The 16,643-nt window shown below is 45.8% G+C and overlaps 1 protein-coding gene across 1 annotated transcript in view; it reads left to right on the plus strand.

Annotated features, from left to right (window-relative positions):
- The window catches only part of LOC311113253 (potassium voltage-gated channel subfamily KQT member 5-like), a 182,042-nt gene extending 167,385 nt beyond the window's left edge, over positions 1-14,657 (plus strand). Inside the window, exons 11-15 of the mRNA XM_084156461.1 lie at positions 8,350-8,461; positions 9,290-9,421; positions 9,824-9,931; positions 11,402-11,528; positions 13,076-14,657. Of these exons, the coding sequence (XP_084012587.1) occupies positions 8,350-8,461; positions 9,290-9,421; positions 9,824-9,931; positions 11,402-11,528; positions 13,076-14,377 (1,781 nt within the window). The 3' untranslated portion in view covers positions 14,378-14,657. The remainder of the gene's footprint in view (positions 1-8,349; positions 8,462-9,289; positions 9,422-9,823; positions 9,932-11,401; positions 11,529-13,075) is intronic.
- The last annotated feature ends 1,986 nt before the right edge of the window (positions 14,658-16,643 follow it).

The following is a 16,643-nucleotide window of genomic DNA, read 5'->3' on the forward strand; positions in this document are numbered from 1 at the left end:
ATAGAGCCAGCTAGGCCCAGCGGGAGGAATGTTAATGCCTGTTTGCGGGGCCCTGGTTTGGGCTAGTTGGGCTGGATGGCCTGGCTTGGTTATGGCTGGAGCTCTGGACCGTACTCTGGATGGTGGGAAGCGAGCGGGTATGCTGTAGTTTAGCAGCCTTAAGGGGCTAGCAGAGGCTGCAGTGCTACTCTATCCAGTCTAGCCAGCTGGCTGAGGGAAGGCAGTGTAACAGCCACCATGACCAGGTAGCTAGGTCAAACGGAACACCAGCTAAATTCTAGATTGAAGTAGGTCTACACAATAGTGGACTATAATAACACTATTACCAGCACATTATGGTGAGGATGGATAGAAATGGAATGGGTGATTTATCCAGCTGCATCTGGTGTAAAAGACGTTTTGGAAAAGGTAATGACTAATGACTGAACTGTTTATGTGTGATTTATCCAGCAGAGTCTTGTGGAAGAGACGTTTTGGAAAAAGTGATGACTAATGACTATGCTGTATATGACACTTACCGTACACAACCATACAATAATCATGTTGTATATGGTAAATCTACTGTTGCATATACGATATGCCAGATGGATTAAATGGCTTTGCCAAGAACCACCTACAGTACTTTCTGAATTAACTCTTCCGAGTCGGCGAACGCTTCGGCGCGTTCAAATCGCGGGCCGGCTTTAGGACCGCGCAGCATCCAAACCAAGTGACGCAGAGGGCTGCCGTCGATTTCATGCAGAAATGGAGACCCGAAGCTACGTTTTGAGTGTTTGTTTCATGTAAATACACCAACTAAAACCAAAGTTATGATAATTTCAATTCCATGAAAAAAGTGCGTCAAAATATGCGCTCTTTTATGAGCGCTTTGCATTTATTATAATAACTTTGTCGTCTTTTGTGATAAAAAGGAACGGAAAAAAACGTGTGCTTGTGCTAACCCGGTTCTTCAGGATGCACACGAGTATATAAACATTCATTCCCATGACAACTAGCCATTGCGAAAGAACGAACGAGAGGAATTAGTTCAGTTCATGAGTAGTTTTGGAGAGTTTTTCACGAGTTAGTATTTCAATTGTTAGTATTTCAAGAGTTTTATTGTCAGCAGTATCGTTTTTGTGAAGCAATATGAGGCGCACACTTCACGTTGAACAAGCCGTCGACTTGTTATTCCAAATGAGCGATGAAGAAACTTTGGAAAGTTCGTCGTCAGACAATGAGAGTGGCCAGGATGACTTCGAGGACCCTGATTTTGTTGCTGAAAACGTGAGGTAAGAAGACAAACATTTTTCTAAAATGAATTTGTTTTATTGCTTTCGTTTATCTTACTATAGTATTCTATTCTACTTCACTGTAGTGCAAATGCCAATGAACATCTTGAACTTTGAATAATCTTGAATCCGTTTACCTGTTTTGTATAGTGACGACGACGACGACGAGCAGCCTGGGCCATCAACAGCCCCCACCCCCACAACAAGCCGACGGAGGCCATCACAGAGGGGGCGTGGAAGGAAGGATCAGGCCAAGACCAGGTCAAGATCTCCAGCCCAGTCAGCAGCACAGCCAGAACAGAGCTCTGAGCCATGGAAAACAGAGACTGATCCTGACACTGCCCCACAAGCCAGTAGGTTCATGCCCCGCAGACCACCAGGAGCCCAGGTGGATTTGCATTCAGGGCACACACCAAAGGACCTCTTCCTGCTCTACTTCGCCGCAGATACAATGAGGACAATCTTCAGAAACACCAACAAACAGGCAGCAAGAAATCAGCAGAAGGGGAGCAAATATCAGTGGACTGACGTTGATGTGGAGGAACTGCACAGATTTCTGGGTCTCCTCATCTACACCTCATTGGTGACTCTGCCTAGTATCCAGGACTACTGGAAACAAAGCCACATATTGTCTGTTTCATTGCCAGCGAAGGTCATGCCAAGAGACATATTCCGGTCCATCTCATGGAACATCCACCTAAGTGATCCAGAGGAGGATGTCATAAATGACCAGCGCAAAGGTACACCCCAGCATGACAAACTGTTCAGGGTCAAACCTCTGATGGACGACATTCGCACTGCCTGCCAGGCTCATTACCATCCTAAGAAGGAACTGTCAGTCGACGAGAGGATGGTGGCTACAAAAGCCAAAACTGGCATGACCCAGTACATGAAGGACAAGCCTAACAAATGGGGGATCAAGCTCTTTGTGTTGGCAGAGTCTAACAATGGCTACACTCTAAACTTCAACGTGTATGTTGGGAAAGCACACACACCCAGCGTGCATGGACTTTCATATGATGCTGTTATGGACCTCATTCAGCCATCACATCTTGGTACAGGATACCATATTTATATGGACAATTTCTACACCAGCCCAAAACTGTTCCTGAGTTTGGGAAGTATGAAGTTTGGAGCCTGTGGGACCTACAGAAGCAACAGAAAAGGGTGTCCTAGTGGCAGAGAAAATGCCCTCACCAGCAAATCGAAGAGGGGGTCTGTGAGATGGATCAGAGAGGATCGCCTGGTCTTTGTGAAGTGGATGGATACGCGGGAGGTGTCGGTGTGCTCCACAATCCACCCAGCGTTTTCGGGCGAGACAATCAAGAGGAAGGTGAAGGAAGGACCTGGACGCTGGGTAGCAAAAGACATTCCCTGCCCTACCCCCATCATGGCCTACAATAAGTACATGGGAGGGGTTGACCTGTCAGACCAGCTTCTCCAGTATTACTCAACCCATCGCAGAACTGCTCGCTGGTACCGTACCCTCTTCCTGCATTTTTTGGACATGGGAACAACAAATGCATACATCCTGCACTGTGACATCAGTGCGACCCAACAGGTCACACCCATGACGCACAAGAACTTTGTGGCAGAACTTGTGGCCCAGCTGTGCGGAGTGACCCAGACAGGGGTTCCACTTCAAAAAAGCACCAGCCATGTTCCTGTGGCCATTGCCAATGTTGCAGAGGCCAAAGACAAAGCCACAGCAGGCCGCAGGGTTTGTCAACGCTGTAAACAAGTTGACAAGAAGAGGTTTGTCACACCATGGAAGTGCAAGGCCTGTGATGTGGCTCTCTGTGTCATTGTGGACAGGAACTGTTTTGAAGAGTGGCACAAATAGGGTAAAGGCCAGTGGCTATACCTACTTTTTTTGTAAATAGTTGTGTATTGCTTGTATATATCTCAAGAATACTTTTATATGTTCATATTTGCACTTTGTGGTTCAATTTGAAGCTTTTTTTTTCATTTTGGACAGAAACTGTTTTGAGGAGTGGCACAAAAAGGTTTAGGGTTAGAATAGAAGAAAAACGCCAGTGGTTATACCTACTTTTTATTGTAAATAGTTATTTATTGCTTGTATATATCACCAAAATACTTTTATATGTTCATATTTGCACCTTGTGGTTCAATTTGAAGCTTTTTAAATGCTTGGTTCACCATGTTTGAGGGTTTTACAATAAAAAAAACATCTTTTTTCTAAACGGACTTTGTGTTTTCTGTGTGTGTTTGGGTCCAGTGTGTTGAAATAGTATGTCAAAGTGAAAAACTTACTAACAGATCATATAGGTGAGGTTGTGCTGAAAAAAAAGATACCCAACATTGGTCTGGTAAACATTTCTTTATGTAGTATATCAGGGCAAAATTGAAGGTACCCAAAAACGGCCAAAAAAGCTCCAGACTCCGAAGAGTTAATGAGAACAGATATTGATGCTGGCTGACACACACACACACACACACACACACACACACACACACACACACACACACACACACACACACACACACACACACACACACCAATCCTCCAAATGCTTGTGGTGGCTTGCCTTGTAACATTACAAATCGCATTAACCTGGGGTCATAGAAAACCAACCTTTTATAGGTCAGGGGGGAAAATGGTTTGATATGCACTCCGCCACTTCTAACCCCCGCCCCGGCTTTGCTGTGCTTTATGTCGTAACTCAGGCCACTCATAAACAGCAGGTCTTTGTGATAAATATTTCCCATTAGCAATATACCTACTGAGGCCAGGCAGCTCTCAGCCTCGCACTCTTCTGCTATACTGTGGACTCACTTTTGTGAAAACAATAGTTCTTCTAATTTTTTCTCTCTCTCTCTCTCTCGCTCTCTCTCTGTCTCTCTCTCTTGTCTCCAGTAGCTGTGCGTGGGTAAAATCCCTGAGGAAGCCAAGCCAAGCCAGTAAAAAAATCCATATTACAACCAATGTTGGGATAATTGCGTTGTTTGCTCTATAACCCATTCGTTCATACGTCACCGTGATATACAATAAGGCCGAGACAACAAAAAGACAACAGTCACACAGTGGCGGAATAAATTCAACTACACATACGTTTGTTTCATCACATAACCGGAGAGCATCATCTGTCCGGTGAAGTCCACAAAGCAAATATTGCATGTAATAAACAGTTATATGACCTTCAACCAGTGGTGTAAAGTACCTAAGTAAAAATACTTTAAAGTACTACTTAAGTAATTTTTGGGGGTATCTGTACTTTACTTGACTATTTATATTTTTGACAACTTACATTTTACATTTTAGTCATTTAGCAGACGCTCTTATCCAGAGCGACTTACAGTTAGTGAGTGCATACATTTTTCATACTGGCCCCCCGTAGGAATCAAATCCACAACCCTGGCGTTGCAAGTGCCATGCTCTACCAACTGAGCTACAGGAGGCCCTGTACTTTTACTTTTACTTACATTTACATTTAAGTCATTTAGCAGACACTCTTATCCAGAGCGACTTACAAATTGGTGCATTCAACTTATGATAGCCAGTGGGACAACCACCCAATGTTGTTTTTTTTCTTCTTCTTTTTTTATGGGGGGGGTGGGGGAGGGGGGGGGGGGGGTAGAAGGATTACTTTTATACTATTCCAGGTATTCCTTAAAGAGGTAGGGTTTCAAGTGTCTCCGGAAGGTGGTCAGTGACTCCGCTGTCCTGGCGTCGTGGGGGAGCTTGTTCCACCATTGGGGTGCCAGAGCAGTGAATAGTTTTGACTGGGCTGAGCGGGAACTGTGCTTCCGTAGAGGTAGGGGGGCTAGCAGGCCAGAGGTGGATGAACGTAGTGCCCTCGTTTGGGTGTAGGGTCTGATCAGAGCCTGGAGGTAAGGAGGTGCCGTTCCCCTCACAGCTCCGTAGGCAAGCACCATGGTTTTGTAGTAGATGCGAGCTTCACTACATTCCTAATGAAAATATTGTACTTTTTACTCCATACAAAGTACTCATTACATTTTGAATGCTGAGCAGGACAGGAAAATTGTGAAATTCACGTACTTATCAAGAGAACACGTGGTCATCCCTACTGCCTATGGTCTGGCGGACTCACGAAACACAAATGCATCTTTTGTAAATAATGTCTGAGTGTTGGAGTGTGCCCCTGGCTATCCATAAATTTGAAAAACAAGAAAATGGTGCTGTCTGCTTTGCTTAATATAAGGAATTTGAAATTATTTATACTTTTACTTAAGTATGTTTTAGCAATTACATTTACTTTTGATACTTAAGTATATTTAAAACCAAATATTTGTAGACTTTTACTGTCACGATCGTCTATGAGAGAGGACCAATGCGCAGCGTTGAAGGTGAACATAATATATATTTATTAACTGATCACACGATCAAAACAATAACCAACGATGCGTGACGTCTAAGGTTACAACACGAACAAACCTTAACGGAACAAGAAACCACAACACAAAGTGAAAAGACCGATAGTTAAATATGGCTCCCAATCAGAGACAACCAGCTGACACTCGTTGCCTCTGATTGGGAGTCACTCAGGCCCACATAGATATACAAACATAGACTTACATACCCTGGCTCAACATAACATAGTCCCCAGAGCCAGGGCGTGACAGTACCCCCCCCCAAAGGCGCGGACTCCGACCGCGCCAAACAACCACAACAGGGGAGGGACCGGGTGGGCACTCCGCCTCGGCGGCGGATCCGGCTCCGGACATGACCCAGGCACGGGTTGTGCTGGACTGACGACGCGCACCCCTGGCTTGGTGCGTGGAGGAGGAACGGGCCTTACCAGGCTGACGACGCACACCGTAGGCTTGGTGCGTGGAGCAGGGACAGGCCGGACTGGGCTGACGAAGCACACCACTGACTTGGTGCGGGGAGCAGGAACGGGCCGGACCGGGCTGACGAAGCGCACCCCTGACTTGGTGCGGGGAGCTTGGATGGGCCGGACTGGGCTGGCGACGCGCACCACAGACTTGGTGCGGAGAGCAGGAACGGGCCGGACAGGGCTGACGAAACGCACCACAGACTTGGTGCGGAGAGCAGGCACGGGCCGTGCCGGACTGACGACGCACACCACTGGCTTGGTGCGGGGAGCTTGGATGGGCCGGACTGGGCTGGCGACGCGCACCACAGACTTGGTGCGGAGAGCAGGAACGGGCCGGGCTGGGCTGTCGACGCACACCGTAGGCTTGGTGCGTGGAGTAGGAACGGGCCGAACCGGGCTGACGATGCGCACCCCTGACTTGGTGCGGGGAGCAGGAATAGACCGGACCGTACTGGGGACACACACCACTGGCCCTACACCGGGATCTGGAACGGGCCGGACCGGACTGGCAACACACGCCAGTACCTCTCGCCGTGCCTCTACATCCTCCATCCCCTCTTCGACCAGTGGCCCCCGTAACCTGGCGGCCTCCTCTGGCAACCCACTGGGCCGCTCTATCGCGGCCTCCTGCTGGTCCGACGTCGTGAGCCCCCCCCTAAAAAATTTCTGGGAGTCTCTCTTCCCCGTGGGCCAGGCCTCGATAATTCTCGCCCACCTCTCGCTCCTCTGCTTCCAATCTCCGTCATTCAGCTCCTCATTCGGCTTGACCCAGTCGAAGCTCTGCCTCCACTGTTGCCAAGTCCACCTACTCTGCTCCTCACTAGGCTGCTTGGTCCAGTTCTGGTGGTTTCTTCTGTCACGATCGTCTACGAGAGAGGACCAATGCGCAGCGTTGAAGGTGAACCTAATATATATTTATTAACTGATCACACGATCAAAACAATAACCAACGATGCGTGACGTCTAAGGTTACAACACGAACAAACCTTAACGGAACAAGAAACCACAACACAAAGTGAAAAGACCGATAGTTAAATATGGCTCCCAATCAGAGACAACCAGCTGACACTCGTTGCCTCTGATTGGGAGTCACTCAGGCCCACATAGATATACAAACATAGACTTACATACCCTGGCTCAACATAACATAGTCCCCAGAGCCAGGGCGTGACATTTACTCAAGTAGTATTTTACTGGGTGACTTTCACTTTTACTTGAGTAACTTTCTATTAAGGTATCTTTACTTTTACTCAAGTATGACGATTGGGTACTTTTTCCACCACTGCCTGCAACATGTTAAAGCGAGTTAATGTTTGACATTTTACTAAACAACTACTGATTCAGAAGTTACCGCAAGTCAGCACAAAGACAACAGGAGCACTGCCTCCACTATTTCAGCACCATTTCAACTTAAACATTTAATCAACAAGACTATATACAGTATGCTTAGTTTAATACACTGGAAACAAACGTAAAGATACCAAAAACAAATGGTACTGATTTCTCTGTGTGTGTGTGTGTGGGTGTGTGTTAGTTTTTGATGTCATATGCTACCTAGCTAAAACGCTTGCTAGCCTAACTTCCTCGCATGGGCAACAATGAACCAGCTAAGTTAGCTAGCTACTTAACGTCAGTCTAAAAGGGCTAGGCTACATCTAGGCTACATATTGAACTTCAATCGTCTCAGGCCAGTGGCACAACATATTCATTTATGGTTAAATCAGCATCGCCGTCATAATCATTGGCCTGTACAGAGAATTAAGTCAAAACCACAAGTCCAAATCCCCATCTCCATCCATGGCTTAGGAAAGGGCTGATTTAGTAAGCTAGCCAGATCAAGGGAGGCCAAATGCTTGCTGGCATCAATCAATCAAATGCTACTGCCACAACATGTCATACTCTTTTGGTCCAGACAGCATCAGATAGATGGGCTACACATACTGAGACAGAGGGGCGCTGTTTCCCTCGCTCTGATGATTTCTCCGGTGAGATTCAGCCACTTGCGAATTGCCGGAAAATTATTACAAATATATGTTTTTTTGTTTTTTTATTGGTCAAATATTTGGGGAAGCACGGCTTCCCTTGGCATCCATGAATATACACCACTCTCTCTCTCTCTCTCTCTCTCTCTCTCTCTCCTTCCTCCATCTCTCCTTCATTCCTTCCCTCCATCTCTCTTTCTTTCTGACTCCTTCATAAAAAAATAAAGGTATGTTAAAACTCAAACTCTCTTTCCCTCCATCTCTCTCTCTGTCTAGCTGACTCTAACATGACCACTGAGGATGGGTTTGGTGATGACAAGGGCTGTCACTGTGATATCTCTGTGGAGGACCTGCTGCCTTCCGTCAAGTCTGTCATCCGAGCAGTCAGGTGAGACACGCACTCATGCATCCTCACTCACTCATTCACTCACACGCACGCACACACACACACACACACACCTCTGCTGCCCTCACTCAAGTACGTCATCAGAGCCTTTGCGTGAGCTTTTTCTTCTTATTGTAACCTCCTAACTCTTTCCCATAATCCATACCGTGAGAGGCAGCTTCAAAATCTCTCTTACTTCCCACTATGGGTTTAGCCAGTGGATACATTACTATATAACTTTTTCATCCTCACATTGGGCAGTAGGGGCCCTTATATGGCCTCCAAGGGCCTCTAATATTCAACCTCTTCTGTTGTATGTGGCCCCTAGGCTCCACATGTGTGTGTACTAAGCTTCCCTCTACACTTTCTCACAGGGATATATTTACATGTTACACAGCTAAAGTAAACAGTGAAGTAAAGACTGATTTTACCTCAGATCTTTAGTTGTACAACTTCACAGGAATATTGTCTTTAGAAATATGAAATGATTTTCCAGATGAGCGGTCATGTATTTATGTTGATAAAGAAGAGCTGTTTCTCCAGTTGCTATTGGGTCATTTTAGATCTCATTATCTCAGTTGGAGTGTGTTACTCTAGGTCAATGTAATTCTTTGTTTGAGGACTCCCTTTATTAGGTAGATTTAAGAACTTCATTGAAATTCCCTCCTGTGCTGGGTCGCATTCATTAGGACACACCGTAGCGAAACGTTTCGCAACGGAATACAAAAACAAGTGTTTCTTATTAGACACGTTCATGTAGTCCCTCCCTGTTTCAATCAATGTTCTTCCATCTGGTACTTAATGAACATGACCCTGGTCTGATCCATCCAGGATAATGAAGTTCCACGTGGCCAAGAAGAAGTTTAAGGAGACGTTGCGACCATACGATGTGAAGGACGTCATAGAGCAGTACTCCGCCGGACACCTGGACATGCTGTGTCGCATCAAGAGTCTGCAGACACGGTGAGAACAATAATGCACTGTCATGCTCACATAGTCACACACTACCTTAGACCTTCAAATAAATTGCATGATAAAGCTTAGCTAGCAGCTGTCTGCCCATGTGGATTCACTGCTTAGCCTCTGAATGTAAGCAGTATGACTGACCTGTGTACGTTTAAGTCTTTGTCTTCAAATGAGTGTGCATATGTTTGTGTCTGTGTGCATACATTCATATTTGTGTGTGTGTTTATGTGTGTGTGTGTACGTATGTGTGTGTGTGTGTGTGTGTGTGTGTGTACGTATGTGTGTGTTCGTGTGTGTGTGTGTGTGTGTGTGTGTACGTATGTGTGTGTGTGTGTGTGTGTTCGTATGTGTGTGTGTGTGTGTGTGTGCGTGTGTGTGTGTGCTCACTTTCCCCCACAGGCTGGACATGATAGTGGGGCCCCAGCCCCTGAGCAGCCGAGCCAAGACCTTTTCCTCTCCCTCCCTGCCCATGTATTACAGCCAGGGCAGAAAGAACTCCATGCAGGGGTCAGAGTTAACCCCCTCACGCCTCTCACACACTCTTCTGTCATCACACACTCTTGACTTTCTCCCCATCCCCTGCATGTGGACTAGGTGATTGCTTGCTAGAAGAAACACTGCATGGTTTTTAAATCGCAAAAATCTTTCTTACCTGTCTAGGTTGACAGTATATCTTACCTGTCTAGGTTGACAGTATATCTTACCTGTCTAAGTTGACAGTATATCTTACCTGTCTAGGTTGACAGTATATCTTGCACGGGGGATCCACTTGGGACTGTTGATGGGTGTGTTCAGTTTCTAGATTCCTCCTGGTGATGTTTATTCTGTTCTGCAGTCCTGTCAACTGAGTTTTCTCTGAGTTTTATCTTAGGGCCCGATTCAATCAGATCTGCTTTAGCGAACATCCGCATAGCTGATGTTTTGACGGTATCGGAGGTGGAGTTGTCAAATCTACAAGTTTCTCCCGGCATTAAAGCTAAAACGGACATTGCCATTGGTGGCACAGAGTCTCATTAAGTCCGAACACTGAAATGTGAGATGTAATCTACACCTCGATTGGGCTGTTAGAAATCCTCATTATTTAGTTAAAAGATTTTTCAATTTGAGTGTAATTATTTCTATATAGCCTACACTTTCTCATTCTGAACTTCTAACGCGAGTGGGACAGTGTGGCTTCTTGACAATTATCACAAGAGCAGCTGCTTACCGATTTACAGCTCCAATGCAGTTCCACCGCTGTCAGCGCCAAAACATCAGCAATGCGGGTGTCGGCAATCGCCGGTTAACACTTGATTAAATCTAGGCCCTAAACTTCCACTGAATATGAAAGGCCTATTTTCCAAATGAGTGAGTAGTGAGCCACCATGTGGTAGAAACTCCAAATGACATTTTACTGGTCAAGAGCTTCTTGAGTCATGGAAAATATTGATTATCTCATATAAACATCTCAACTGAAAATCCAAATATGTAATACAATTATATATAAATACAAATAAAATAAAAACTGTGCTTGTAATTTAAGGTCATCCATTTTGTCTTTCAAATCCAGTAGTAGATAATGCATTCTTCTCTTCCGCTTGCCTTCTACAGTTGTATATATTTTTTTAAAGGTGTATTGATATCCCACTGGGCACAGACGTCAATTCAACGTCTATTCCACGTTGGTTCCACCTTATTTCAGTGAAATGACATGGAAACAACGTTGATTCAACCAGTGTGTGCCCAGTGGGATGCTGTTGATATTGATACACTTGCAACATATATCTCTAGTGACACAGTAAACAGAGCCAAAGATATCCTTGCAAGCATTATGGCCTCTACAGTACGTGTTGTATTCTCATAGAGGATCAATTCCAACTCTAACTCTCTTTCCTTCCTACTTCCTTCTCGGCGGGCTGCCTACTGGACATCCTCTGGTCCTGCACCATTTCTCTCTCTGTACCCTCTCTTTAACACTATATCTCCTGTGCCCTCCAGAGTGGACCAGATCCTGGGTAAAGGCCAGATTCCTCTGGATAAGAAGATCAGGGACAAGCTGCTGTCTGATGGAGACCTGATGGAGGACATGAGTATGCTGGGACGCGTCTGCAAAGTGGAACGGCAGGTCAGTGGGTTTCCATGAAAAACACTGGTTCATTAAATATGGTGAATTAGGTGTGCTTAACCTTTTACACTCGTGAGAATTGGCCTATATGGATAGGGCTAAATTGAAATGTTTCTGACAGAAGAAATATGAAAAGCATATGCATAACCATGGTAGCAATTGAAAGGGAACAGTTTGGAGATAATGGGAAAATAAATTATTAGACCAAAGGTGAGAACACAAGTTCACCTGACACGAGACTGAATCCAAACATTACACTTTTCATTTTATGTGTATTTTACATTTACTGTACTTTTAGCCACGTTTGTTGATAACAAAATCTGAAAATACTCTGGATACATTCAGTAACTTAAGCCTGTTCCTCGAAAATGTGGGGTAGGTGCAACATAAGACAAAACATTTACAAGGTTTTGAGAAAGAGGACTAACTGGTGTCTCCAAGTGGCCACACCTCTCCAAGGTATGCACAGACCCTAAGCAATTTCAATGCACTATTATGACTCAAATAAGTTTTGTTTTTTTAGCTCTCCTAGCTGTGCCATTGAGGAACCAAAGCAAGCACACTTGTAGTTGTTTCATTTGGAACACAACCCTGCATCCCTGCCATCACACAATTACTGTTGCTGTTTACGCAATCCAAAAATGAATCGCAGTCTGGGTCAGATGGGCATGATTTGAAAGCTTGTTCTATTGCCAACATGACTAGCTAAGTTAATATATACGATCTTACAGTGTTAGGCTTTCACAAGGCAATTCAGAGAAACAGATTGTAATTTTGGTGTGCATAGAAAGGAGTCATGAGTGCATTCAGGTGCGTGTGCCGCGGCAAGTTTTCTTCACAATAAACAAACATAGGCTCATTCTGTTTAGAACAACCCAGGGTATGACGCCATGTCATCTTGTATCTTTACATCAAACATACTGATCATAAACGCTGATACTGTATATGACATGAGTTTTATGATTTGGAGATGTGAAGTGCACATTTGGACTCACCGGTGTTTTGCTTGCATGTATGACAGCAAAGTGGTATTTATTATAATAATCCTCAATGTATCATCTTTCAAAATACATCGAGTCCTCTTAATTGACAGAATTTCCCTCACTCAGACAACAAAACATTTCAAAAGTTGTCCAACTAGCAGGAGGGATGGGGGCAACTTCTTGCTGCGCGTGGTGCTGAAGTTCAGAACAGCTGTCAGTCAAAACCCGTACAGCGCTGTGAAGCACAGAGCCTGAGCTCTGATGTCATGTATAGCATGTTACTGTACAGCCATGACGTTCCAATTTAGGAGCTTATTAGTGCCCAAATCTGCCATTTTCAACCCATATACGGGTATGAGTGTAAAGGGCTATCAACTACTGTTATTCAACATATTATAATTGTTTTGCGTATTATGGTTAAATGTGGTTAAATGTTGTTTGGATGACCAATTATGTGAAAGTACTCTTTCTGTTGTGTAGCTAGTGTTAACCTTCATTTATATTTCCCACCCTTTCTTCCCTTCCTCCCTCCTTCCTTCCTTCCTTCAATCCATCCCTCTCTAGGTCCAGTCTATTGAGTCGAAGCTAGACTCCCTGTTGGACATCTACCGGCATGTGTTACGTAAAGGCTCCTCGTCTGCTCTCACACTCTCCTCCTTGCCCCTGTTCGAGCTGGAGCAGACCTCAGACTACCAGAACTCTATCCTCTCCAAGGACCACTCCACCTGCTCTACCCAGGTCAGCAGCACCGGAGGTGGGCCAGGGATAGGGGGCCAGGGGGGGTGCGTGACCCGCTCCTCCACCAATGCGTCAAACCTGTCCCGGGGTCTTCACCTTATCCTGGCGCCACCCACCGAGCTCAGCCTCAACCTCAACACCAGCACCACCTCACCTTCCACCGGGGGGCCCCCGGCCTCCTTGTTCAGTCCGTCGCCCCTTCCTCAACACCACCACCACCATCATCATCATCATACCCTGCCGGAAGGTGGAGAACCAGTACATAGGGGAAGTTCTTCTCACTCACCTCCTATTCTTACTCCTAATTGTGTTTCTGGGAGTGGGGGGTTTCCTACTCTGGCCAGGCCCCCCCCGCCTCCTCCCGAGCCCAGCCGGACAGTGGGTCACTCCAGGCCGGAGAGGGAGGTGGAGGTGGGGGACTTCTGTGGAAGCCCGGAGGAGAGGGAGGACGGTGGTGTGCTAGGCCCAGGACAAGGCCTCAGACTGGGGAGGCTGGGGCAGCCAAGAGGGGGGTCCAGTGGGAACAGCAACAGCCGGCCCTGTAATGCCAAAGAAGAGGGCTCCTGGAGGAGAAACACAAGCCTGGAGATGGAGCCCCTGGTACCCCTCTCTTCTGCCCTGGGAGGAGGAGGCCGCTGCTCCTCCGGCTCCAACCCCAGCCAGGTGGACCGAGGCCTGGGCAAGTCCATGTCCATCCAGGACCTGGTGCAGGGGGGGACCACCACCTCCAGTGCCCTGGACAGCCACCACCATCCTAGCCTCAGCCTCTCGTCCCCCAGCCCCTGCAGCAGTGGCTCCCCCACAGGCTCCCACATCAGTCAGGACCCCGGTGGCGGGGGCGGCTGGGGGGAGGAGGACCTCTTTATCAGCGACAGGGACGTGGACGCCCTCCCTCTCCCCCCTGAGACTCGGGGCGGAGCCTTTGGTTTTGACTTCCTGTCCCATGGGACAGCCGACGCCACCTCTTACTCTTCAGATCTACTGAGGACGGGGCCGGGACTTGGGGCGGGGTTAGGTGCTCTGGCGGGGTCCAATAGGAGCCTGGCAAGCGGGAGCGGGAACACATCGACACCCCCCTCAGTCGGGAGCACAGAGTCCCTGAGCATGCCGCACGTACGGCTAAAATAAGAGACACCCCCGTGTCAGATGGACCAATCAAAAAGCCTCACCTTACAGAGATGCTCTTTATTCTATTTTGGGAGGGGGAGGGGGAACAGGGAGGGGACTATAATGGTTATTTCTGTTTATTTTTATGTTGATTAATTTGATAAGAAGCATAGTATTTTTCATACATGTCGACCATACATCAACATATCATTGCATGAATTATTCTTTTTAAAAGTACAAAACAAAGAAAATAAAGGTTTTAAGAGAGGGAGAGGTGTATTAAAAAGAGACTTTGATATATATATATATATATATATATATATATATATATATATAAAAAGAAACAAGCAAAACTTGATCCTGAAAGACAGTGATCTGTGATCTCGACACTGCATGAGCACTGCATGTTTTCAGTCCAAAGTTCATGGTATTTACAACTTACCCATAAGTCTTCATTCATTAACACAGGAAGTTGTTGACGCGTATAGGACTTATCGCAAAACCCTTCTAGAAAACTCTTCCATTTGAATACACAATCATGTACAGTGACAGTTAAAGTGTGGGGCATCCTAACTTATAAGACTATAGCATATAGGGCAAGTTAAATGCTTACATAAAACCAATATCACACTGTTATCCAAAGCTTCTTGAAATGAATGTTGCCTCAACATGACCAAGTTTTCACCCACGTCAGTTCCCTATAATAGTTTCTCAATTGAGAGACTATTGTGGACATACAATGGTACAAAACACCCCTCATTGTAAAGATAGGCTTGCCAAGTCCACTAGTTTGAGGTCAATTAAATTCTGCCAACAGGTCACACACACACACCAATACACACACACTCCGGTAGCTTACATACTGTATAACCATTGTACACAAGCTGCTACACATAGAGTCCCGGGAAAGGAATAGCTGCTAAAACAGGAGAGGAATACAGTGGGGAAAAAAAGTATTTAGTCAGCCAACAATTGTGCAAGTTCTCCCAATTAAAAAGATGAGAGAGGCCTGTAATTTTCATCATAGGTACACGTCAACTATGACAGACAAATTGAGAAAACAAAATCCAGAAAATCACATTGTAGGATTTTTAATGAATTTATTTGCAAATTATGGTGGAAAATAAGTATTTGGTTACCTACAAACAAGCAAGATTTCTGGCTCTCACAGACCTGTAACTTCTTCTTTAAGAGGCTCCTCTGTCCTCCACTCGTTACCTGTATTAATGGCACCTGTTTGAACTTGTTATCAGTATAAAAGACACCTGTCCACAACTTCAAACAGTCACACTCCAAACTCCACTATGGCCAAGACCAAAGAGCTGTCAAATGACACCAGAAACAAAATTGTAGACCTGCACCAGGCTGGGAAGACTGAATCTGCAATAGGTAAGCAGCTTGGTTTGAAGAAATCAACTGTGGGAGCAATTATTATGAAATGGAAGACATACAAGACCACTGATAATCTCCCTCGATCTGGGGCTCCACGCAAGATCTCACCCCGAGGGGTCCAAATGATCACAAGAACGGTGAGCAGAGAGCTGGGACCAAAGTAACACACTACGCCGCCAGGGACTCAAATCCTGCAGTGAAAGACGTGTCCCCCTGTTTAAGCCAGTACATGTCCAGGCCCGTCTGAAGTTTGCTAGAGTGCATTTGGATGATCCAGAAGAGGATTGAGAGAATGTCATATGGTCAGATGAAACCAAAATAGAACTTTTTGGTAAAACCTCAACCTGTCGTGTTTGGAGGACAAATAATGCTGAGTTGCATCCAAAGAACACCATACCTACTGTGAAGCATGGGGGTGGAAACATCATGCTTTGGGGCTGTTTTTCTGCAAAGGGACCAGGACGACTGATCCATGTAAAGGAAAGAATGAATGGGGCCATGTATCTTGAGATTTTGAGTGAAAACCTCCTTCCATCAGCAAGGGCATTGAAGATGAAACGTGGCTGGGTTTTTCAGCATGACAATGATCCCAAACACACCGCCCGGGCAACGAAGGAGTGGCTTCGTAAGAAGCATTTCAAGGTCCTGGAGTGGCCTAGCCAGTCTCCAGATCTCAACCCCATAGAAAATCTTTGGAGGGAGTTGAAAGTCCGTGTTGCCCAGCGACAGCCCCAAAACATCACTGCTCTAGAGAAGATCTGCATGGAGGAATGCGCCAAAATACCAGTAACAGAGTGTGAAAACCTTGTGAAGACTTACAGAAAACGTTTGACCTGTGTCATTGCCAACAAAGGGTATATAACAAAGTATTGAGAAACTTTTGTTATTGACCAAA

This window comes from Coregonus lavaretus (genome assembly GCF_964263955.1).
Source record: "Coregonus lavaretus genome assembly, chromosome: 40".
NCBI lineage: Eukaryota > Metazoa > Chordata > Actinopteri > Salmoniformes > Salmonidae > Coregonus > Coregonus lavaretus.